This window comes from Trichogramma pretiosum, unplaced genomic scaffold, assembly GCF_000599845.2.
Source record: "Trichogramma pretiosum strain Unisexual culture from Peru unplaced genomic scaffold, Tpre_2.0 scaffold190, whole genome shotgun sequence".
In the NCBI taxonomy this organism is placed as follows: Eukaryota; Metazoa; Arthropoda; class Insecta; order Hymenoptera; family Trichogrammatidae; genus Trichogramma; species Trichogramma pretiosum.
The window spans coordinates 55,981-81,960 of record NW_019640860.1 but is presented as its reverse complement, the minus strand read 5'-3'; the positions used below and the strand labels follow the sequence as shown (position 1 = coordinate 81,960).

The 25,980-nt window shown below is 39.8% G+C and overlaps 2 protein-coding genes across 9 annotated transcripts; one reads left to right on the top strand and one right to left on the bottom strand.

Moving 5' to 3' along the window:
- Positions 1–3,505: 3,505 nt before the first annotated feature.
- On the bottom strand, positions 3,506–11,010 carry LOC106654245 (SH3 domain-containing RING finger protein 3). 4 transcript variants are annotated; one of them, XM_014374027.2, is made up of 12 exons: positions 10,950–11,010; positions 9,854–10,322; positions 9,571–9,784; positions 9,376–9,512; positions 8,856–9,306; positions 8,487–8,779; positions 8,111–8,412; positions 7,858–8,036; positions 7,610–7,770; positions 7,080–7,250; positions 6,360–6,476; positions 3,506–6,282 (listed from the first exon to the last, which is right to left on the bottom strand). In XM_014374027.2, exons 2-12 carry the CDS (start codon positions 10,306–10,308, stop codon positions 6,096–6,098), a joined length of 2,667 nt encoding a protein of 888 aa, XP_014229513.1. In that variant the 5' UTR covers positions 10,309–10,322; positions 10,950–11,010; the 3' UTR covers positions 3,506–6,095. The 4 variants fall into 4 exon arrangements, with proteins under 4 accessions (XP_014229513.1, XP_014229522.1, XP_023319454.1 ...); XM_014374036.2 differs by having other exon boundaries at positions 7,858–8,027; positions 10,950–10,986; XM_023463686.1 differs by lacking the exon at positions 10,950–11,010 and adding an exon at positions 10,512–10,676.
- Positions 11,011–16,392: 5,382 nt separating this feature from the next.
- LOC106657195 (zinc finger protein 271-like) lies at positions 16,393–25,778 on the top strand. Of its 5 annotated transcripts, none has more exons than XM_014378608.2 (10): positions 16,393–17,069; positions 17,976–18,071; positions 18,474–18,791; positions 19,066–19,626; positions 19,702–20,049; positions 20,131–20,375; positions 20,459–20,724; positions 21,424–21,561; positions 22,082–22,467; positions 22,550–25,778. In XM_014378608.2, the coding sequence occupies exons 2-10, from the start codon at positions 18,024–18,026 to the stop codon at positions 23,063–23,065; spliced, it is 2,826 nt and encodes a 941-aa protein (XP_014234094.1). In that variant the 5' UTR covers positions 16,393–17,069; positions 17,976–18,023; the 3' UTR covers positions 23,066–25,778. The 5 variants fall into 5 exon arrangements, with proteins under 5 accessions (XP_014234094.1, XP_014234064.1, XP_014234078.1 ...); XM_014378578.2 differs by having other exon boundaries at positions 16,394–17,069; positions 21,424–21,645; XM_014378592.2 differs by lacking the exon at positions 16,393–17,069 and adding an exon at positions 17,179–17,345 and having other exon boundaries at positions 21,424–21,645.
- The last annotated feature ends 202 nt before the right edge of the window (positions 25,779–25,980 follow it).

Here is a 25,980-nt window from a genome sequence, read left to right as displayed (position 1 = left end):
CGGCGGAAACTCAGCTACGTCGCGCAAAGCTGATTGGCCTTGAGCCGTTCCTTGCGGGATAGATCGACGAGGCGGCCCCAGCGGTGGATCTCCAGCGTCCAGCGTCTCTTGACGACGTTGACCGGCTCCCTGAGAAGTTGAGCGAAGTGGTGGCACCGGCGGTAAATCATCAGCGACCGTCGGCTCTCGACGACGTTGACCGGCTCCCTGAGAAGCTGAGCGATGTGGTGGCACCGGCGGTAGATCAGCAGCAGCGACCATCGGCTCTCGACGACGTTGACCGGCTCCCTGAGAAGCTGAGCGCTGTGGTGGCACCGGCGATAGATCATCAGCGACCGTCGGCTCTCGACGACGTTGACCGGCTCCCTGAGAAGCTGAGCGATGTGGTGGCACCGGCGGTGGGTCAGCAGCGACCATCGGCTCTTGACGACGTTTACCCGCTCCTTTTCGAGCCGGTGGGCGACGAGATGTCGGTGGCGGCGGTGGATCAGCAACATCCATCGGCTCTTGACGACTTTGACCAACCTTACGAGAAGCTGACCGACGAGGCGGCGGCGGTGGTGGATCAGCAATATCCAAGTCTTCTTGCACCAACGGTATTTCTCGTTGTTCATCTTGCAGTGCTTCTTGCTCCTGTCGAGCGGCCCCTCGAGTAGCTGGACGATTTGACGGCGCCGGCGGAGGATCAGCAACAATCGGTTGCTCCTGCTGAAGCTGAGCGACTTTTCGTGTAGTAGTGCGTTGTGGCGGAGCCGTAGATTTTCGTTGACGTGAAGCAGCTCCGCGAGTAGTACGGCTAGTAACTGGCAAAATGTTAACGAGATCCGCCGGTTCTCGACGGCGCGGAGCAGTTTTACGAGCAGCAGGGCGTTGAGACGACGCTGTTATAACGTCTGCGACCTGAACCCTTCGTCGGCGACTTGAGCTTGCACCGTCTCCAGCAGCAACGGAATCTTGCGGCAGCTCCGGTCGGTTGACGATCTTTCTTTTCCTCGAGGCCATGTTAAAGAAAAATCTTTACGGATCAAATCGAAATGAAATGTGTCCTGTCACGGTCGCCAAAATGTTCGGGTTACTTCCGAAATTAAACGAGACAAAGTGAACAAAATGAAAAGAACTTTATTAATACGTTATTCAACTTTGTTTACAAGCTCCTCGCTCTTCGGAGTCTAAAGCCCTTCTGCCGATCATCTGTAAAAGACAGCCAAAAAACGAAGCGCGCTCATAGCAACGCATATAAACAGCTTGTTTCGTCTCGAGCTTGCATAGCAACCATGCCTATGCGCATAGCTACCACCTACTACTTGTTTCATCATCAGATGAAACAATGAATCTGTGGCCCCAGAAGCTTCCGCCCTCTGTGCGCACGCAAAGTAACTACAATTATGAGCCTCTACGCTCACCACAATACGAACAAGCTCGAAACGTATAAAATAACATCAAAACATAAGGTTGAGACCGGAACAAGTACAATATTGTTAATACTTTTTTTTAAATAAATATATTTTAACATTTAAAAACTCAAAAGCTTTTTTTTTTATAAAAATAAAAATGATATGAAATAGTCTTCAACATTTTGATGAGTTATGGACATTTAAATATTAAATTGTTTTTCCAACACTCTAATCGAACCAGAGGACAAACATTCATCAGAAATCCCTAGTTATTAAAAGTTTTTGCCCTAATTCGGTAAATTGTTTTGCCAGAAAATAAATAAAAACTAATCCATTTAAAAGCATGTTTTTTAAAAATATAGCTAGATGGAATACCCAAACTATGCAAGATTTTCTATAGATGAAATTCAAACTGTTATTGTAAAGTTTCAAATGCTGAATTAATGAAATGTTCATTGATCATTCAGAAATAAATCACAAGATTCTCACTCTGTTTATTGGTTAATTTGGAAATGTGATTTTCGGGACACTGATTTATGAAAAATCGTATAAAGGCCTGAGTCGCGAAAAGACCCGCAGCGAAAAGACTTAACGCCCTTCGTACAATTTTTTTTTTTTTTTTTTGGAGTTTACACACCAGTACAAATTCGCGCATGCAGCAACGTATGCCGTGTACTTATATACTTATGACTGTGCAGCCGACTGCCTGATTGCACGCCCGTGTCGGCGCACTCTCTTTTTTCAATCTCCTTACTCCAGGGTCGCGTGAACATTTATTCAGCAACGAGGTCGTTCCAAACGCTAGGCTCTTTACAACGATTACGTATCTCATTCGTTGAAAATTGGGATCTCGCGACGATAGAACGTTGAATTTTTATTGCGAAAATCGGTATTCCAAATCAAGCGTGTAAAATCGAAAAATGAAAAGACGATAATTGCGACGACGACTCTACCACTTAATGGCATCGCGAATGGCATACTCGATAATGGATAGCAGTCGCGCGTATATTTTCAAGACCGAGCGTTGAACCGCGAAGACTTCGCGCGCGCATTGTGTGCGCTATGACGCGCGCTGCTGCTCATGCACAATGATGCACATTTTTCGCAGAGAAAATTATTCATCGCGCTATGCATTTCAACGAGGAAAGGAAAGCGCTACGGGGACAAAATGATGATGCTTCGTTGTTGATATTGCTTCGTTTTTCGTAATTTATTTATTTAAATGAGTTATACGGATTATAGACGAGTCTACAAACTTTATCGTGAAAATTGCAATTATTATCCGCCGATAACACCAAAAACGTGTTACCGCGGGTTTCGTATAGTATATAAAGTAGCAATATTGTTTTCTTATGAATACACTTGGGACACACAGGTGCGCCGGTATACGAGCATAATTTGAAAATTACACTGGGGGATTTTTTTTTTAAATCATCGTTCGATGGTTCGTCAGTACTTGGTTTTGTTTTTTTGCTAGAGCATCTAAAATACCGACTACAAAAGGCAGCTCAGTATGAAAATGTACAAGATTGCCAATTATCATAAACTTAAGGTTCATCAATTCTAAATATACAATCGTTTAGAACGTCATAAAGTCAACATTAATTTATTAAATTATAATGCTTCGTTCGAGCTTTGTTATTTTCATTTGTTCTTTCAGAGTGAACGTAATAGTATTTTCAAGATTTACTACTTTCGTTTAAGACGTACGTTTTCATATACATCTTCTTAAAATGGCATTTATTTTACACTTTTCTAATGGTTGGTATTAAAATTTTAAATCGTACGTAAGATTTATTTACAAAGAAAGTGCAGATTAAACCGAGATATCTGTTTTATTGCTAAATTGTTTGCCAATCAAATTCAATGTTGACTGATTTGGGCATTCAATTTTTATGAGTAGGTTCTAATAACATTAATACACTATAGTTTAAAAATGGTACAATTTAACCTGTATTTTTTCTTGATATTATTTAGTACACGGTCGAATTTATTTTACAGTAGAAATCTCAATCACATGATACAGTAATTATAAATTAAATACATTTCAATTTTTTTTAAATTATATGTACTCATAGAACATTTTTTATGGTCAAAATAAGAAATCAAAGTAATTATTCGATATAAATAAATTGCTGTTTTGATAAAAAAAAAAACAAGTAATTGTCTTCAAATGAAACTATTGATTTTGTGGCACTGATTATAATATGTTGCCATTTACTTTGAGAAGCAAAAAGTCTTGAAATTAATTAAATGGCGCTAACCAATGCGTACGCAAAACGTATACACTGGATGTTTACTTACATTTTATAAATAAAACAAATGAAATTAAAAAAATATCATCTAATGATAATTCGACAAATAAAGTAAAAATAATGCTGATAAATACTTGTATATTATTTTACAACTGTTGAACAACTACAAAGCTGAAATTTTGACTACTATTCATATGCTATGAATCATGAACATCACATTTTTTAATAATATTTTAAAGCGCACAAATATTATGTGACTGTACTACATTACATTCTATTGGGTGAGAAGTTTTGCAATGTAAATCTTATTATCATAAATTAAACTCTTTTAGTAATATGTCAAATAGATAAAACAATACTTTACGATTTCTTTCATGGCAGAGCGATGCAATTTTTTACAACAGATTCGATAATTATTAAAAAGAAAATTTCACTCAACAAATTATTAATAACACTTTGTTGGATAACAATCAATCGTAATAATTTATCTACTTTAATTATCGTTCCATAGATCAAAAGTAATTTATAAATAATACTCGATAAATTGTCTTTATCCAGTTAATATACAGATTTCATATGCGCTAATACATTAATACGTTATTTCATAGTGCAAGAGAAAGATACTGTGATTATTACTTGAATATGTCACAAGACTATTATATCTACAAAAAAAAACTGTGCGACACAAGACTTGGTAAAATACTGAAAATGAACACTGGAAGTCCAATCATAAATGTTATCTTTACAATTGGTAAACAACACTTGAATGCGAGTAATTCACTCGTATTGTATATGCAATGAATGTTAATTCGTAGAAAGAAAGAGCATAGCAATGAATTGTCAACTTTCATTAATTTCTACGCTTCAAAAGCGTTAAAGAACTATCAAAGTAATCTTATAGATTATCGCACGGCAATATAGTCAAAATTTCACCAATAAAAAGTTTTGGTGAAACAATTCGTTATTTGCATAAAAGCATGCAATTACTGTAATTGTACAATCCATGTTTTTATATTTCAATGCGGTTTCTTTTTGTAAAAAAAAATCAAAAAACAAATCTTTTGTAAAATAAATTTAATTCAAATAATGGCAGTATGAAAATTGCACGGAACTTAATAATTGTTTTCGCATAAAATCATTATGCATGTCGATTTTTAAAACTGTGCATTTACAATTATGGCATTTAAATACTTATTCAATTCAATAGTCGCTCGATAATACTTTCAAGCTTTATAATTTGTAAATATTCATGGTCTGTGCGTATATCACATTGCACTGTATTTTTGTCAGTACTCTTAAACTTAGTTACATTTATAATGTATTTTACGTGCTACATCGCATAACTTTCATACAACAGTATGCCTATTTTATCTAATTAAAACTCACTTTGGCAATCGCAATGGCGAACATACTGAGTAAAGTAGTTAAGATTTGGGCATCACCGATACTTTTTCATTCGTTTTCACTTTGAAAATCAATATAATTTACTCTTTTAACAACGTTAATGAATAAATCGTAAATCAATTCTAATTCGATTCTAATATTACAAAAGTAATATTGATATGTATGATTATACAAAAATCAAAATAATAATTTTTTCAACTTTCATCTCTAATTAATCTATTGTACTATGAATCAAGTACTTTGATCTAACGTCATGGTCGGTCTAATTACGTATATTATTCACTGAATACGTAAATAAGTATTAGGACTCATTTTTTTATTCAATGCAAATTCTAATTTACAAATGGCAATCTTCTTTCATAAAAAAATTTAAGAAATAAATTTTAGCAAAAATATGATTCTTTAGAAGAATCAATGCTAAGAGTTTTTAGTAAAAAGCTTTACTATTATCATCAATTGAATTTTTCAAATTCTTATAAAAGAGATCAAATCGCGTCACATTCAATACAAAATTCTATCATAGAAAAGTATGCGAAGAAAATATCACTTCCAAAGCGGCTTTAAATATAGCGATGCCAAAATCTTTAATACTCTCGTTCAACATTTTATCCAACTGTGCACTCTATCAGTTATTCTAAAAAATTCTTCTCCGTTGCAAGCAATTTTATCATTAAAATTGGTTTACAAAACTATACAGGGCTTAAAACACCGATGATTTATTATCGTGATCAATGATCAAAATCGTTTCGTGATTGCTAAAAATACGATGATACGGCTCGTATATCGGTTTCAGTAATTTTTAATAAAGTTAAAAAATCTACATAAGGTTTACTATCTTTCCACCCAAAGTTCATTCGAATAATTCAGGTAGAACAATACCTCAAGGCTTGCAATATTATCGCTCGTGATTTCTCCTACAAAGAAATTTACGTAACCTAATCATAAACGTATCAGATGTACGTTAGTAATTCGGTTAGACTACGGTATTCCCCTAACGAGAAGAGTTTTTTTATATACAAGTTTCGAGGAGCACAGGTCTGTCTCAGAAAGCTTCGACAAAGCTCGCAGGAAAGAGTCCGGTGCGTCCAGTTCGCTGCTGAGTACCTTTGTACCAGCCGTCGTCGCGTCTCTTGTGTACGTAGATTATGTCGCCAATCTGCAGTTCCAGCTCAAACTCGCTGTTTGGGGGATACGGTACGATGCAACGAAATCGATGAACTCGCTCGATTCTGTTGCGGAGGAACAATTTAAATTAGTTAAATTTTGCGAGCTTAAGGTTCGAGGGATGATTTCAGAGTCCACCTACCGCTCTCGTCCGAATTCTCTTAACGCTGGTCTTCTGGCAGAAGATCCTGCGTCCAATGAATGACTTTTACGGTGATGGCTGCTCATCGTCGCACCAAGGCCAGCCGGTTCGCCTGATCTGTATTTAAAGCGTTAAAACATTAAATGGATTTCAGGATTATTTTAAAACTTTGATTTTAAAGGTAATTCAAGTTTAAAGTCATTCAATTGTGTGGTTTTGTACTCACCTTAAAATATTATTTATATAAATTATCAAATAATATATTATTAAAACAGTTTTTAAAAAAACATCAACATCTCAAAAATACAATCGTGTACAAATGAGTAATTTTCCTGAGTTGAAATCGTGCTCGTCTAATTCAGGCTTTTAAAAATTCACTCTTGTGAAAAGCAGCAAAAATTTAGATGAAAATGAAGCCAAAAATGAACTCAGAGTGGAAAGCTTATTGCGCAAAGCACAAACTCTTTTTGTTGAAATAGCACACAATGAGAACTTCAAAAAAATGTAAGAAAAATGCTTTTTTCAAAATAACCATTGAAAACAATCAAAATTATTAAAAAAAAAAAGTTACACACCAACATTTACAACATTGATTAAATTCCAATTATTAATAACAAATGATTGACAAATGATCGACGAGTTGTGTGTTGCGTGTCCATAATCAAACCGACTTTCGAACCCTGATAATGAATTGATTAGTGTCAGGTATGATTGACTAACCTTTGCAGAAAATTAGCAGGCAGAGAGGGCCTTTCCTTGTGTTTAAGTCGTTGCGAAGTCGTGCCGTGAGCGTGACCCGTATACGAGCGATGATGACCAGCGCCGGCGGATGTATTCAAATCTTGCGTTATAGCGCCTGCTTCCAGCAATTGGCTCGGACACGAACCTGAGCTGTTTTTCGTTCATATTCAAGCACCCCCCCACGTGATCATATTAGAAGTGTCGTTTGTTACGAGTTAGGATGAAGTTATGACTCTTTACGGTTTTTTATTGTAATTCAGAGGCTAATTAATCACACTGCCTAGTACTTATGTAAGCGTTCGTATAACACATAGAGCATCACATCGTGAAACGTGCAACCTTGCTAAACGAGGCATGCGAGTTATTTATTAATGCACTCATTTCTCAATTGATTTTTAATATGCAAAACATATTGAAACAAATTGCGATTAAGCTCAATGTAAAACACAGAATTGTGATTATGCAATGCGTTCACAGAATGTGTGCATAATAATAATGGCGATATTTACCGAATGTGAATTGGGTTGATTGACGAAGACGATTGGCCTGTATTGCCGTCGTCGAAAACCGGGTTATCCATTGAATACGTTGACGGCGGCGGAGACTTCGACTTTTTTATATTCGTCAATCGACGCATCAGCGAAACTCCTTTTTCTTTTTTCTCTTTGACCTAAAAAAAAAAAAAATATATATATATCGACGTATTGAAAGTCCATAATTGATATTCTTGGAGAATTTTTTGTGCTTTCAAGTTTACTTTTTCGGTTGATTTTGGCGTTACTGGTGGTGCTGATGTGGATGCCACAGCGGACGTCGCTGCCGAAGCTGAAGGCGATTGGGCCACATTTTTGGGACTTTTGCCGGAGTCACGCGCTGGAGTCGTTGTAGTAGTTGTTGCTCCACTGGCAGTACTATTTACTGATTTACCTGGAGAAGCTTGAAAGTCATCGTATGAATCTGATGCGATTGAAGAAATTATCGAAATTGTAAGATCTTTTTGAGAGACTAACTAAACATCGTTGGCATAACGCTTCTGGCAATAGCAGCTACGGACGGCGAAGGAGCAGACGCAACCGCTTGTGGGCTCTGTTCCATTGATTTAAGTGGGTTCAGTGACTTCAGTTGACGAGGAGGCCACGGCACCGGAGCTGGACTGAGAGCTCGCGGCGGCAATTCCGGAGGCGGCGATTTCACAGGTGCTTGAGCTTTTGGGTACTTTTTACTCTCGGCACCGGTACTAGATGGCGAAGCTCCTCCACTCGCTGCTGCTGCTGCTGCTCCACCTGGTAATCGACATACCAAACGTTGACACCTGCACAAGTTTAATCAGTTAGATTTCCATGTGAATTCGTTTCGAATTTTTCATTTCGGCCATGTATCACTTACTTTGCGGGTGCAACGTAGTTACCGGGAAAGACTCCGCATTTTTGAGTACGATTCGAAGTACCTTTGAACCAGCCGTCTTGACAACGTTCGGTAACCACGTAAATACCACCTTTGCGCAACTCAAGCTCGTCGGCTTTTTGAGGTTTATAGGGATAAATGGCGATGTAAGGTGCAGGTAAATTTAAGCCAGCGGCAATAGCTGCTGGAGCGCTACTCGTCATCGATGTCGACGATGAAAGTACAAGATCGCTACTTCCGCTACGCTTATGACGCGGTGCCGGTGGTTCAATTTGCTGTAAAAATTATCCCAAGATTATATCAGTGCTAATATTGTGACAAAGTTTTGAATAATGAATATTGCTGCGTTACCTCGTAACCAGAATTTTCCGTGACAGCCGAGGCCGAATTATTTCCAGCGGCAGCAGCTTCATCGTCCGGCATACTGAGAATTTCCGCGCTATGACGGTGCTGGGGATTGACTTGATGCGAATTATTAATTCCCGTGAAACTGTGACGCTTCGTACTGTGTCGATTGGCCACCGTAGGTGGCGATACAGCCGGACTGCAGGGGCTCGACGGCGTCGTGCTGGAATTGCTCGAACTCGTACTAGTCATGATCGGTGAGGAAGTCGTCGTCGAGCTGTCGCCCGAGGATACGTTCGAGCCCAATTCCGATATTGGCAAAGCTGGCGCCGAAGCAACAATTTGTCTCGGCTGGACCGATGCTTGAACTGTACGCGAATGGTCGGTAGGTATCAAAGGAGTCGTTTCCTCATTGGTTGGAGTGGGTGGAGCTACCCTAGATGGCCCAGGTTGAACACTGAATGAAAGTACACATTTAGATTCATTAATCATGACAATTGGGATAATATTAAAATTTTAAACTTACTTTGTAGATAGCTTCATCAAAGCTCTGGCAACACTGTTCATTTCTACAAATGCCAATGGAAATATTCCTATCCGATCCAACAATTTTCCTTCTGCCCAATTTTCATCAACTCTTCTTATTACGCTAATAATTTCTCCCTAGAAATAGTAATGAATTATACATGATGTTTAGACTACTTAATAATAAAATACATACCTTATTAAAAGTAAGACAGCCATCTTCTTCGTCATTATTCATTCGAAAATCATAGAGAGCTTTACATTGAGGAACATGTGGAGGTAAGGGAGTCATTACTTGAACGTATGAAAGAGGAAAAACGCCATGGTTTGGGCCACATTCACCAAAGTACCAATTATTATCAATCTTTTTCCTTAAGATGACAATGTCACCTTTTTTGAAACTTAAATCTCTGAAAAATCAAATTTTATATTATTTATCTGCTTTATTTATAATGAATCAAATGCATGAGATAAATTACCCTGCTACTTTGGAGACATAATCATATATGGCTCGACCATAGGGCCTGTTATGATGATTGATTTGTTTAGCAGCTTGTGGTGTAGTAGACTCGGATGATACAATGACAAGCGGTGTGTTTGGCGTGACTGTAGGGCTTGTTGGAGAAACTTGATGTCCACCCTGTAATCTCTGTGGTACATTGTTACTTCTGTGTAAAGTTTTGTTGACTTTGGGAATGGCATTTCTCATGCCCTCCAGAATTCTCATCAAGAGAACATTGGGTGGTAGATCTTCCACCTTAACATTGACAAGAACTCTACATTCTGGACACCTCAATTCTCTCTGAGCAGTTACGATTTCTTCAAGACATTTTTTACAAAAAGTATGTTGACATGGCAAGACTTTACTGGAAGTGTCCAGGCGATCCAAGCATATGGAGCACTCCAGTAAATCATTCAGCGTACACTCATCCATGGTTTGGTCAGTTTCTGAAATATAAAATTTTTATCGTTAATTCTAGAACTTCAATCATGTGTATTGGATATTTTGCATTTGGCTTAAGTCAGTAAACAGATTTAAATTATTCAAGTATTATTCAAATGTAAAACAATTACAAAATCCTATTTATAAACTTTTTGTCTTCTAATAAAAGACTCAAAGGATGCAAACAGCACTACCTGTTGTAAAACGTTAATTCAATATCTTCTACCGTTCTCAAACAAAACAATTGATAAGACTGAATAAAACAATTAGAGCAAAATGCAGGTCAAAGAGTACCCTCGCGACTCCGCTGATTAGATAAACGCTCTCTGTGGATTAGGTAAACAGCACTGACAGATAAATAGAAGCCATTGAGCATCGCGTCTCGGATACACTACGCGGATTTCTGCAGACAACAAACGCACACACGAGGCACACGATTCTGCTCGCATTTACGCGATCGTCGTCGCCACGCGCGCGAACGACTAATTAACGGATGTCACGATTATCGATGAGTCGCCGCCGCCGCCGCCGCACCGACCGTATTTGTAATATATGTACAGATAGCACAACGCGAAAGCCGATGCACGTAATAATGTATTTATGTAACGTATGCAACGTCGAATCAAACTCACTTGTCGCTCGTCGAAGGGAAAAAATTTCAAACGTCGTTGGGTGATCCGGCCATCGTCGTCGTCGTCGTCGTCGTTGTTGTCGCGCTGATGATGATGATGCGGTGCAATGCACTACTCCTCCTCATCGTCGATGCATCATCATCGCTGAGACGCATCGTTCCGAATCACCGAGCTGCTGCTGCTGGAGCAGCGACTACTCTCATTGCCTTACAAGACGGCAAGGATAATGGACTCATTGTTTTTTTTTTTATACGCGGCAAGGACTTGTTCCCCAGCTGCGCATCGATGACAATGCACGGCCGCGAGCCAATGACGATGATGATTGTAGCGACTCAACTAAACAACAACAGTCACAAGACAACACAACACAGCACAAGCACGAGAGAGAAACTGGCAGCGTGTACAGCACTCGATACACGTATTATAACATAGGTAGAGAGTGAGTCACAATTTGCAGTTATAGTTTTGCTGCTGCAGCTGTGTGTGTATATAATGCACGTTTATAATGGCTATACACGGTCGACTGTAAAAATAGACACACTAGCGCACACTTAAACTCCTGCAACACTTATGTAGCTCACTATAAACTCGCGAAATTCGGAGTTTCCTCTCGGACTCGCACGCACTTTTTTTCTCTCTCTCGTTTTCGTTGTTGCGATATCAATCTCCACGTCTGTCTCGTAAGCTATAAACGTTACGAGAAAAAAAAAACGTCCGTCTGCGCGAACCTCCGCACACACACACGCGGATAGACGTCAGTGCCTCGTCTAATATAAAGCTTGACACTGTGCTCCGTGTGCTCCGTGTACATTATACGTATACCGCGCCTTTCTCTTTTTTCCCCCGCAGCACGGCACAGCTTCTATACATATTAACTGGCCTCTACTCCTCGATCGCGATGATATTATCCTATACTCACTTATACACACTCGCGTAGTGTATATTATGGGTTCACGCACACCAACACCGCACCAACAGCAGCACTACTATGTTTATAAACTGCACACGCAACACTGACACCGCCGATATATTAATGCTAGCGGATTAGCACCTCTCTCGACCGTATATATATAATAATAATACGTCCAGCGGGAGAAGTGGACACGGTCGAACTGGCTAATACCTACGAAAGCCGCCTCGAGTTTCGAGGGTAACTCGACGACGACGACGATGACAACGACGGCGAGGAGGAGGAGGAGGACATTCTCTGTTGCGCTGCACTGCCTGCAGAAGGGATTATGATAAAGAGCGCTGCAGCGTTGGGTGTGTGAGTGCGTATGTGTGCGCTCACAAGACACCGGGAGTTTATATATATGATTCAGTCCTTTATGCTATTATATATACATCTATTTGTATCGAATGCGTGCGCAAACACAGGTGCGATACAGGTAGACGATGTTGTATGACAAACTTCTGCAGTCGGGGCCGATGCATCCGCGCCGAACGACGTCTACTCCGAAACTATATACCTATCACCAGTGCTATATGCTAAGCTCCGCCATTTCTTCATTTCCGGCTGCTGTGCGCCTCTGCACGTGTGTGTATATGTATATGCGTGCAAGTGTGCGTGTTCGCTACCTATGTATAACGCGCTGTTAGGATTATTATGTGTTCGCAGTTTCGCAGCAGCAGCAGCAGCAACCCACCCCCTCTCTCTCTCTTGAAAAGTCTCTTTCAGACTCTCGCTCGGATGCAGCGCTTACGCAGTCCTTTCCTTCTTTCATGCATATACCTACCTGCCTGCCTCCTTTCGCGCGCGCGAATGTGTTGGTGCGTTGTATGTACGTTGCACTTGCAGCGCCTTTATGATATACACTTGCGCGCCTGAGCGTTTAGAGGCTGCATTTGCAACGTAGGTACGATACACACACATACACGCTAAAGGAGGGAGTGCGCATAAAAGCCGCTATATACTATCGTAAGTGTGTGTTCATACGTGTTTGCCAATGTCCCTGCTTGTCGCGCGCGCTTTTGTGTATTATTATACTCGTATGACCCGTCGTGGCCCGTTGTCGCGCCTTGTCCTTTTTTTCTGCTGCTTTTCTTTTTCTCCTCTCTTGCTTACTTCTTCTTTTTTTTAGTGCGCACTCGACTATAATACACGCGGGCCGACAAGTGCGCCGATGTTTTTTGTGTGTCTCGCACATGCTCGGCTCCTCGAGCTTTAAGCCTCTGTAGGTTTTTATAGGAGAGAGAGAGAGAGAGAGGCCGGTTTTTTTTGGGGTGCGGTATCACACAATTGCCGCTGATGCTGTACATGCAGCTGTTAATAGACTTTTTTTTAAAAGAACACAGAGGAGAAAATTGTTTTCGATCGATCATATAGTACATGCGGACCCCCCTGTATATTATTACGTATTCATTATATTCAAATGATAATTATTATGTGAGTTAAGACGATCGGTTTATGTCTTTTCATTAATAAACCCACGTACTTACTTATCGATCGATTAAATATTGTTGAAAATATAAGTCACTGCCTTGATTGACTTTCACTATTATTATTATTATTATTATTTTTTTATTATAACTGTTATAATCGATCCAACGTACGCGATGATAATAATTCTCGAATTACAAAACCGTGATAAATATAACGTTCTCGATCTCGAAGGTCTGTCCTCGAAGATAAGTCAAACTGTAATAATTTTTTTCCCTTTTATTTCTTTTTTCCTCGCGTCCGATGATAGTGTCTATCGTTCAAGGCGACGCGTTTATTAATTATCAAAGTATAAATAATATCAATAACTGTGCGCAGCGCGCGTCTAACGTGCACTATACGAAGTGGAAACGATTTTTTTGTCTTTATAATAATAACGACCTTTGATAATGTATATAAACCGTATTAGCGTGCATTAAAGCTTGAAAGTACTCGATGTATCACGCGCGTCAGTTGTACAGTTTTTAAACGCGGTGAGAAAAAAATTTTTTCTAAAAATCGAGGTTTCAGTGTCGCGCGAGACGATAATTCGTACGTGCACATTAGAGTAGCTGAAAATTGCGGACACACAATTATCTCTTTGTGCAATACACACTGCACTACAGTCGTACAGGATTAAGAAAATTTGCAGGAAAACCTTGCCGATTGCGCAGCAGCCGGTGTACATGGGACTAACGTATATATAGATATAATATATAGGTCGATGCGTGTGTGGTCGCGATGATTTTCAAATTATAATACACAATCGATTTGTCGCTCTCGACACGTGCGCGAATTATTTACGATTATACGCGTATAGAAAGCTCGCTGCGATTTATAAAACGATTATCGATATTTTATCGACGCACGAGCGTAGTAGGGCGGATATTCCGTACTCATACTTCTTTTCTTTCGAGGAAGAAATTAATTTCGAATTACAATATCGGTAACTAATTTACGCGGTGTGGCAGTCGTAAATTATTTGAAAAATCGACGCACTGTTATAAATTAAAAGGATATTATTCTCTATAAAGATTTCTCTCGTGTTCCGCGCGGAATATATACAAGCGTAATCCGGTATATATGGAGAATTTTAGAGCTATGTTATATACGTATGAGTCATACATAATATATATAATAAAAACCGGATTAAGTACCAGAGAGAGAGAACTGCGAAGAGCCTCCAGAGTCCGCGATAGACAAAAAGTAAAAGCAGAAGAATATGGGATTGGCATTTGCAGCCTGCGCAAAATGTTGAAGACAACAACAAAAAAACAAAGTAAATAAAAGGAGCTATGAGCTCGAATCGTTTCGAGCTAGTTCTTTTGAATTTTAGCGAGAGAGAGAGAAGAATATTTGCCGTACATGTGCCTGCGCGCGCGGCATTTACATATTTATTGATCGTAATTGATGCTGCAGCCCTCATGCAAAATAAAAGTTTATTAGTAAAAAGAAGCTGCATCCGTGCGTGGCTCGAAATTCGCACGTCCTTTGAAGAAGACGTCGCAAAGGCGTATATCCCGAGAAATGGGACGAGACGATGAAAAAAAAAGTAAGGAGGAGCCACATCGTGATATGCATAAAACAAGTTTGTGCCTGTTTTCGTGCGAAAGGAAACTTAAAAAATTCGATCGCGCGTAAGACACCGGTTCGCGCCGGATTTCTCTAAAAAGGATTCTTCTCTTCGGAGTTTTGAGCCTGTGTGAGAATGCCTTTGCGGTCGAACGATTTTGGTCGGCTCTCGAATGACAGATTATATACTTCGCGGTTGCATCGGGTTGAAAAATTGTTTCCTTCATTTTCGTTTGTTTGTTTCTCATTTGTTCAATGAAAACAAAGCCATATTTCGTACACGATAAAGCTCGAGCTTTTCCAATCTCTATTATCATTTTAAAAAAGCTCAAATTAAACGATACGTCACACGCGATCGCGAGAATTCAATGATGCGCGCAAACACCGGCGGCAGCGGCACTGCATGTGTAATCCGCGCGCGAAATACTCGCGCTCGCAGCGTAACGAAAGCTCGCGAATTTGTCGACGAACGGTCACTCGGGCGCCGCCGCTATCTTCTGTATCAACCCGCGCACGCGACAATATACTCGCGTGCAAAATATATCGGAGAGTCGAAGGGGGGAGCCCCTCTCCCCCGCGCACGATATATAATATAATTTCGCAGAGAGACGATAGTCGTCGTCGCCGCCGCCGCGCAGCGGGCGCCGAAAAACAGCACACAGAGAGCAGCATCAGCCAGCAGCAGCAGCGGGGCGCATCGAAATACATATACCATATAATACAACGAGAAAACGAGAGACGACGCAGAAATTACTCATGCACTGCGCCGACGGCCGACGACGAGGAGCGAGTCTGTGTGCACAACACAGCTAAGCACACATATTCGCATTTTCGCGAATAAAGATACGACTGTGTATCGTATACATGTGTGTTATTCGCGCGCGCGCGCGCTCCGAATGCGGCGGGGGAGAGAGAGAGAGGGAGGAAAGAAAGAAGGGAGAAGGGGGGGGGGTCAGCTTAATACACCCATATACGCGCGCAGAGAGAAAGAGAGAAACAAGCTCCTATATGTGTGCGTGTGTGCAAATTTATATTAATTATACATGTAGCATGCAGCAAGGCATATACATATAGCAGTTGTTGGCAGGCATCATAAAACTGAGAGGCGCGCGAGGAGGCGACCGACCGCCGCTCCCCGAGGATGAGTCGGCCATCCCGCGACGCCGCCATGACGGCCTAAAACACTTACAATATTATTATACAGCAACAGCGGCATATATATAGGTATATATAATATCAACGTCGAGCGCAGCTATCATTACATATGCATCGCGCGCGATCGACCTAGAATATATATATATAACACAACAACGTATAAATATATATACGGACGTGAAGTCGTCGCGGGGAGCTCTGTTGCCGACCGCCCGTCCACCTTCTCTCTCCCCCCCTCCCTCCCTCTCCCTGCGCGGCGACTCGTCGTCGCCGTTCGTCGTCGTCGTCGTCGACGACGACCGTCAGTATAGTGCAAAAAACACATCGTCTCGACGTCCAGCAGCTCGTCGCGTGCCGTGGGTGAAGACTGCGCGCGTATGCGGCGATCAACGCAGCTTTTGTGTTGCGTGCGTGAGTGCGTGGGTGTGTGTTATAAGTAGCGGCGTATTTAATTACGAGCCGCGAAGCAAGTGCACGTTTACAGTCGATCCGAGAGCGGAAGAGATCGTGAAAAAAAGAGTCGCAGAGCCGGCCGCTCTCTCGCTACGTCGAATCGGCGACGCAAAACTCGTGCCATTATTGTTATTATTGAAATATACAATAAGACGCAGAGAGAGAGAGAGAGAGAGGCGATAAGAGCCGAGGTCGCGGGGCGGTGGAGATTCCTCGTATACAATACATACATACCAATTCGCACACATGCCAATAACACAGACGGACACATTGTTGTAATGCTCGTACGTATATGTGTTGGCCCGTGTAGCGGCAGTGGCGGCAGCAGCAGCAGCATAAGCAGCAGCAGTGCAGTATAGGCAGCGGAGAGCCGCTCCCCCGTGCACCCCCCCGCCCGCACACCCGCGCGCGTCGCGATCGTGTGCACTGAACAGCAGCGACAGCAGCAGCAGCAGCGTTTCGCCATATAACATCCGAGGCAGCACGCACCGGGCGACGGCGAATATAATACACACAACCACGTGAGTCTCTCTGTTTTTGCATTTTCATCATCGTGTGTGTGTGTTTATGTGTCGCGGGTACTTCTTCATCGATTGTGTGCATTTGTCCGTGTGTGCGACGTATCGGTGCTTCGTGCGTCGAAGATGTGCAAACTCCGACTCGTATATCCGCGATAATTGTCCGTGCGCCAAAAGCTCGTCTGTGACTCCGACTAGTACATTATATACATGTCGCGCGCGCAGAGTACTTGCCGATTGCAATACGAAGCTGTGTGCATCGAGTGAAGTTCATTAAATGTATACATCCCACTTATACGTAATACGATACGCGTAAGTATCTCGTTCATCGAGATGCACATCCAAATTGTCTATACGGTATAGATATGCGCGTTCCGCGTTATAAACTGCATGTGTACTAAACTGCGTGCTGCTGCACACACACGCGCAATATGTGCGTTCGTCTCTCCGTGTGTGCATATATGTGTGGGCGACAGGCGCGACGACGACGACCATCTTGAGGCCGTGTGTTTTTGCGCGGCGCGCTCGTATATTTTGACATAATACCGTGAATTAGCGAAATACACACGGACGATGCGCGTCGCGATTAAATAGTTCGTTTATCGAAAACATTCGTAAATTATGAGGTTTCGAGCGAGCGACTCGTCCGTGTGTCGGTCTTCGATCGGCACATTTCCTTTTTCCTCTATACGCGTATCGGTTGATTGTTTTCCGTGCGATTTCGTAATTCTTTGTCCCGCGAGAGACGATGATGCGCATGTGGCTGCATAGGTTATAATTCTATTTGTTGAATTTCGTTCTAATTATCTCGCTGCATCGCCGCGACATTTCGCTCGTCGCGATGTCGAGATCGATGTTACTTTCGTCGAAATATTTGTACTCACGATCCGCATTGTTTTTCATTTTCAGAATCGAATATGGAGACTCTGGAGTGTACTTGACATATATTGAAGTAACATGAATAACGAACAGCATGCCCTACCTGTGACAACACAGGCGCAAGAGGTGAGGATGAAGTGTTTTTTTTTATTGCAAATACGCATTCATTTTTACCTCTGAATCTTTCAAATGCGTATACTGGTGCAATTATTTTCACTTTTTGTTTTTTGCGTAGTCGTTTGTTGCATTTGGATGTGCATAGATAATTTTGACAATCAAAACGTTTTATATTTTGTGTTATTTGCAAAAGTTTTAAATGAAGTTTTTTTTAAATAGAGCTTGGAGCATTCTTTTTTGCCAATATATTGATAAGTTATTGATAAGTTGAGAAAATAATTGAGTCAGGTTAACATTTTCAGTGCATTTGCTGCTATTGCTTTCAACAACAACAAAAAATGTATACATAATTTTATGTTTGCTGCACGATTTATGATTTTTTGTTTTGTTATTTTGATACGCGTATCATAGGAAATAAACTCAGATCAAAGCAATCGATCCTCTTTCTCAGGAGGTTTGACCAGTGTTGCATTAGCCTCTTCAGTAGCAAAGTACTTGGTTCTTACCAATTTGTTTCCTGGACAACTATCTCAGGTATCCGTATACCAGCCAAATAAGTCCAATGTATCTCAAAATGAAAATCAAAGCACCAAAGAATCTACCATAATAATTAATCAAGATATGCCACTTAATGGTGGCACACAACTTCAAACACAAGTTTCTCAACAAAACTCACAATCCTCTGTTAGCAGAAATGGACATCAGACCTCGACGCATACTGCAATACAGGTTCGTTTTTTAGCAAGCATGTTATTTATTTTTTAATCCTCAATAATGTGAAAATTTTTACAATGAGATCAAAATATATTTCTAGTTAAATTTAAATAAAGATTCTCTGCATATTTTTCATTGTAGACTATTAGTAAAAATAATGAAATATTTGCTGCTTTTTGGCTTGTTAGCTCAATAATATTTTTCTTAAAAATTCAAAATGAAAAAATATTTGAAGTATAAATTACTTATTTTATTAAAGACATATTAAATATTAAAAATGTTTTTGTAGATTCCTGTTTCACTCCCAGGCCTTAGTCTAGATGGAAACCATCTTCAAAGCAGTGTAGGTCATTTGCAAGCAGCCCAAATACATCAGCAGATGCAATCCCAACAGCAATCTCAGTTGCACCAACCTCAGCAACAAGCTCAAACCCATCACCAAATTCAAAATCATCAGACCTCTCAGAATATATCACAAGGAAATCAAAATTCTGTGAGAGATAACAAAAATAAGGACCAAGAATCCAACAATGCTCAGGTACTTTCCAGAATTCAACATCAACAGTCTCAAAACATACAGCAGAATCTCATGCATCATCAACAAGTCAATGTCAGTATTGGTACTGCTATGACTAGTGATGTCATGAGTACCAGTGCAGTTGATAAAGCGGAAAAGAAAGACGATATTCGACAGCTGAATATGACCCAATTTCAAGTCCCTGATCTGAAAGCAGGTAGTCATATGATGGATGTGCGAACGGCAGATGGTTCGATTGTTAAAATTACTACGGCGAGCGATCAAGATATCGCTAAAACCCTAGGTGTTGATATAACTCAATATATCAATAAGGTAAATAATATTAATATCTTATTTATTAAATAAAAATTAATTATAAATTTTACGTATATTTTTTTAATCTTTCAGGGGACCGTGAACGTGGAAGATCTTAACCAAATAAATCAAATACTCGCTTACCACGAAGTATTTGGAAAATTGCAAAGCGAAATCGCTGCTGGGACGACGTTAATAGGTAGTACATTACCTACTCAGACCGTCACGACCATTCAAAATGGTACGCAGCTAGCGCAACCAGTGCAGCTGAATAAATTCGAAATTAAATCGAGCGATGGTGAGGCGACACCGGGCCCTAGTGTATCTCCATTGACAGTTGGTACCCACTCGTGCGAGGTATGCGGGAAAATTTTTCAATTTCGATACCAATTAATCGTACACAGAAGGTATCATACGGAGCGTAAACCTTTCACGTGTCAAGTGAGTGTTGATTTACACGATTGAAGTCGGCATGTTCTCAAATTTAATTGAATAAAAATTTTGATTTGTTTCATTTTTAAGGTATGCGGCAAAGCTTTCACCACCGCGAACGATTTGACTCGCCACGGCAAGTGCCACTTGGGCGGCTCTATGTTTACTTGTGCGGTGTGTTTCCAAGTTTTTGCGAATGCCCAATCTTTGGAAAGACACATGAAGCGCCACGCCACAGATAAACCCTACAATTGTACCGTTTGTGGTAAAAGTTTTGCAAGAAAGGAACATTTGGACAATCACACGAGATGCCATACAGGCGAAACTCCTTACAGGTATAATCCATTTGTCGAATGAAAATGATTAAAATAATTCAAGGCATTAATAATGATACCTAAAAATCGAAATGAATTCGTAGGTGTCAGTATTGTGCAAAGACTTTCACGCGTAAGGAGCATATGGTCAATCACGTGCGCAAACACACGGGAGAGACGCCTCATCGTTGCGATATCTGTAAAAAATCGTTCACTCGCAAGGAGCACTTCATGAACCACGTGATGTGGCACACCGGCGAAACACCGCATCACTGTCAAGTTTGCGGCAAAAAGTACACCCGTAAGGAGCACTTGGCAAATCATATGCGATCTCATACCAATGACACTCCTTTCCGATGTGAAATATGCGGTAAGTTTCTTTGCGATAATTTTAAAATTAATTATTGCAATAATTTTTAAATTAATTTTTTTTTTTTTACAATTAGCATGATTCATTTCATTCGTAAATTAAATTCAACGAGATTTCGTGAAATTTCACTTAGCAAAGCAATTTTCATTAAAATGGAGAATCCCCTCTTCGATTGATCCGTATTTACCCCGCGCGTCCATTTGCACCCTCCGCAACGCGCAGGTTCATCCTTTTATATGCAACTCTCTCTCTCTCACTCACTCCCCCCCTTCGCGTGACCCTAGTTAACCTTTTCTCGCATCACAATCGATCCCTTCGACTCTACAGCAGAAAACAAAAACACGTACAGTGTCAGCAGGGCGTGAATGTTGTGCTCTCCGGACAGTTGTTCGATAATCGGAGCGTCGACGAGCGATATTGTGATAAACTCTCGCGTAAGGACTCGATATTCATGAAGTTGTTATGTTAAATTCGACTGGCATTCAATCGTTCATCGATCAGAGAAAGCAATTCGATGCAGCGTCTGCTGCAGTCTCTTATCTCATTAATCTCAGCGGTTCGTGCGATTGTATATAAGAATATACACGAAAATACACGAAACATCGATTCATTAATCATCGATACATAATATTTTTATACTTTTTGCTGTACAAACTGAACTAGACTACTACCCTTGCGTTTCTCTCTCTTTTCTTCCAGGCAAGTCTTTCACGCGGAAGGAGCACTTCACGAATCACATAATGTGGCACACTGGCGAGACGCCCCATCGCTGCGACTTCTGCTCCAAGACGTTCACGCGCAAAGAGCACTTACTCAATCACGTCAGGCAGCACACGGGTGAGTCACCACACCGGTGCAGCTTCTGCTCGAAATCGTTCACGAGAAAGGAACACCTCGTTAATCACATCCGCCAACACACAGGTGAGAGCGGTTGGCAGAGATTGTTCACTTCGCGCTTACACCCATCATCTGTTCAACTATACGTTACATTATTATTATTATTATTACGTTATTTTCATTTTCTTCTTATTCTCATTGGTCATCGAACGCCGCGTCATTATCAATCATCTGTGGCGAATCTATCTCTATCTATCTGAAATTGATTAATAACAAAAGCCTTTATATTTTGAGCAACTACTACCTCTCATACCGCTCTCATTCAGATTGATGCGTCTATTTTCAAAAAATATTTGAAAGCGTCAATCGCCTAAAACTATTATCAAAAACTTTTCCAACGACATTGCGAAAGTGAACATACATGTCACTGAAGTGACAATTCTAAACTTGACACGAGTACACGATTTTATCGCTCTACGATTCAAACAATAATTCACGATCGATTCGCGCGAATCTACAGGCGAGACGCCGTTCCGATGCCAGTACTGTCCCAAGGCGTTCACGCGCAAGGACCACCTGGTGAATCACGTGAGGCAGCACACGGGCGAGTCGCCGCACAAGTGCCAGTACTGCACCAAGTCGTTCACGCGCAAGGAGCACCTCACCAATCACGTGCGCCAGCACACGGGCGAGTCGCCGCATCGCTGCCACTTCTGCTCCAAGTCGTTCACGCGCAAGGAGCACCTCACCAATCACGTGCGCATCCACACCGGCGAGTCGCCGCATCGCTGCGAGTTCTGCCAGAGGACGTTCACGCGCAAGGAGCATCTCAACAATCATCTGCGCCAGCACACCGGCGACTCGTCCCACTGCTGCAACGTCTGCAACAAGCCGTTCACCAGAAAGGTATTATACCCCCATTTCCGTTGCGTATCGGCAATTTACCTCGATTGTTTTCGAACTAAACGTTTCTTTTTTTTGGACGCAGGAACACTTGATAAATCACATGCGTTGCCACACCGGTGAGCGACCGTTCATATGCACAGAGTGTGGAAAGAGCTTTCCGCTCAAGGGCAACTTGCTCTTCCACATGCGCTCGCACAACAAAGGCAGCCAAGCCGAGCGTCCGTTCCGCTGCGATCTGTGCCCGAAAGACTTCATGTGCAAGGGTCACCTGGTGTCGCATCGGCGCTCGCACTCGGACGAGCGACCGCACTCCTGCCCCGACTGCGGCAAAAGCTTCGTCGACAAGGGCAACATGCTGCGCCACCTGCGCAAACACGCCACGGAGCAGGCTCAGGCTCAGTCCATAGCCGCGGCCGCCGCGGGTGGACAGCCCGCGACCACGTCTATACCGATACCCGCGTCCGCCGCGGCGGTGCTCGTTGGCCATCCGTTGGTCACCACGGCGACGACGAGCACGGCCGCTGCCGCTCAAACCACAGTACCTCAACAGCACACCGTCGTCGTGCCGACTCCACCCGGGGTTCTGGCCAGTTACTGAGCTGAGGCCAACTGCAGATTGCAGTACCATCCTCCTCCTCTTCCTCCTCCTCCTCACCTACCTCCTGTCTTCTACTGATGATGTGCACTTTTTGATTTGCATTTTTAACCACTTACTCTTTATGAGAGTTATTTTTAAGAATTTTTTTTTTATGAAAAAAAAATCTGAGCAAGATCATTGTTCGATCCATAGTTCAGATAACTTAACCATGTTTGTTTGAGGAAAAAATGAATTATGTCCATATTATTATTATCGAAGTATAATTTTTGTTGTGTAAAGTTAATTGTTTTATGTGAGATGTTTTTCCTACGAGGCAGTTTTGATAATATTAAGAACTGACATCTATTATTACGTTTTTCAATATTTTTATTTACAGTTAATGGACAAAAAATTACAGTTCTTTAAGTTTGTAACTCATTCGAAACTTGTTTAATTAATTTTGCTACTATACTTGATATTTGTTTATTCCTTTCAGTAAAATTGAAGGACGTTACATATTAAGTAAAGATTTAACTTTACGATTGAGTTGAGATTTGATCTTATTCCAATGTTTATGATTTTTGTTATTTTCCTTAAAATTAAAAAACGTACCTTTCAAAGGTACAGCAAAGTATAAATTTCCAATCACCTTATTTCTCAAATGAAAGTTTCCCCTTTAAAGTCATACCCATGCATGTAAATAGGTGTTTGATGAGTTAACTGAAAAGTAAAATATACGAAGGACTGTGATTTATAACGTAAATAATAGTTTAACCAATGCAAAACTTACGCAAAATATTTTTCTGTTATAATCATAGTATCTTATACCAATTACATTTTTGACAATGCATAGGAATGAATCTCATAAACCACAAGATTATTTAAATAATGTTCCACTCTGTGAATAGTATGTAACCAACTACTTTTAGTTCATCGGTTTCATTATTTGAACAAGTTTTTATTACTGTTTTCAATGGTACAGGAACGAAGTTTTAGCGTTACCAGTTCTTTATTGATAAAATTCAAACTTTGTACGATTTCAAAATTATTCGTATTTTCAACTTTTTAAAGCACTCAAAAGTAATACAATGAATAAAGTTTTCGTATGGCTTTACTGTTAAAGATTTAAATACAGAATTTATTGTGAAACACATAGGCTTATAACTGTACAAGTAACAACATTAGTATTGTATGAAAAATTATTAATTTCTAAAATTCTATACTATAAATAGTTCACAACAATTTTTCATTTCATAAATGTAAGATAGAAAGGGTCCATACAATATATAGAAATGTTTATAGCAAAAAAATTGTCTATAAAAGCAAAGATGAATGTCAGTCAGTATACTGTAAAGAAACTGCTTGATCCTATCCAGAGAATAAGTGTACCAAGGGTTTTCAATTCTTAATATTACACACGATACTTGCATAAAATGATTTAACATGGAATTATTACTTTAAGAAATCAAGTGCAATACAGCTTAATTAAAAGATACACTCGAAAAAAGATGCTGTAAAACATTTATAAGTGACAAGATAAAATTAACACAAATTATGACGATGCTGCAATTTAGTTTTAAGAGTCATTTCGAAATTTAAAAATAAGTTTTCGTGTGATGTCGAGGATAGAGTATGAAAAATATCAAGCAGTTTTTGTTATTTCTAATAAATATTTTTATACTTGACCAAGTTGTGATCAAAAGAATGAACGAAGTAAGACATGCGCGTAGCTTATTGAAAAATATTTAATAGAAACTATGCAAAACTTGCTTGAAATTGCATATTTTTATAATAACTCTGGCGTTTATTTTTTTTTTTCAAATTCAATTAAATTGAATTTTCTAAAGTCAGTTGTTTTGACTAAATTGTTATTATTTGAAGTGACTCAATAGTTTTAATGCTCACCAATTGAACAGAAATTATGAAATTCATGTAATTTGACGTAATTCTATAAAATTAGGCAATTAAAATAAATTTTTGCGCGATATTAGAAGTGATCAAGACTCAAATTTATACTATAATGAAGTGCAACAAAATACTAGTTTTATCACCAGTGGTATCTAACAATTAGTTATATTTATATATCATGTTTGAAATAAATTCAAAGCGTGACAAATTTATATCATGTAAATCATTTAGAACTTGTAATTTTCCTTAGATTCTAGATTAAAAAGTTGGTGAAGCAGCAAAATGTTATTTATTTTATTTTAATATATAATAATATAAAGGCAGTGTGTATAATAATTGTGGATTAAGAATAAAATTTAATTTAAAAAAATGAAATAAAATATATTATTGTCTTATTCCTCCCAGAAAAGAGTTTGGAATCAAACTCTTCATTCTGAAAGGAACATTTAAAAGATGAGTGATATTAAAAGTTTTTAGAAATAGCATATTTATTGCAAAATATACTGTAATGAAAGCCATATACATTTTTGTAAATCTCGATTTTCGAGAGCATATGTTAACAGTAAAAAGAACAAAACGTTCAACGTGTATGTGTGTATTATAAGGACTAAAAATCCTCAAGCGTAAAAAGTGGTCATTATGCAAAAGTAAATCATCAAAAACGGACTATATAAAAATACTTCAAATGGAAAGAATACGAAAAGGCGCTTTTATTGCATACTGGAAAAATGATTAATCAATTTTGTGTATTCGTGTAGTTATCAGTCTGACGTTCATTTATTTATGATGTAAAATGTATGGAAATAAAAATACTATTATACAGACATTGTATGTACCGATATTAATTACTAAATCTCTCAACTTTTTTATTTCTGAAATTTATATTTTACTCCAATGATTCTATGTAACAGATACTTACCCGTTTATTTCGAAGTAAATGTTCTTTAAAGTAATTTATTTTATTTTGTACCGCATAGTTACGTTAAACTCATTATTGGATTTAAAATAATCGGGTTTGGTAATTTTAG

What these genes read in the sequence shown, in the direction of transcription:
- LOC106654245 (XM_014374027.2), bottom strand. Translation starts at nt 10,308, where the DNA reads ATGGATGAGTGTACGCTGAATGATTTACTGGAGTGCTCCATATGCTTG. An exon ending in AACTACGTTGCACCCGCAAA is followed by an intron (nt 8,413 to 8,486) that starts GTAAGTGATACA and finishes AAACTTGTGCAG; the next exon opens with GTGTCAACGTTTGGTATGTC. An exon ending in AGAGAATTCGGACGAGAGCG is followed by an intron (nt 6,283 to 6,359) that starts GTAGGTGGACTC and finishes CCTCCGCAACAG; the next exon opens with AATCGAGCGAGTTCATCGAT.
- LOC106657195 (XM_014378578.2), top strand. Translation starts at nt 18,024, where the DNA reads ATGAATAACGAACAGCATGCCCTACCTGTGACAACACAGGCGCAAGAG. An exon ending in TAACTCAATATATCAATAAG is followed by an intron (nt 19,627 to 19,701) that starts GTAAATAATATT and finishes TTAATCTTTCAG; the next exon opens with GGGACCGTGAACGTGGAAGA. An exon ending in ACAAGCCGTTCACCAGAAAG is followed by an intron (nt 22,468 to 22,549) that starts GTATTATACCCC and finishes TTTTGGACGCAG; the next exon opens with GAACACTTGATAAATCACAT.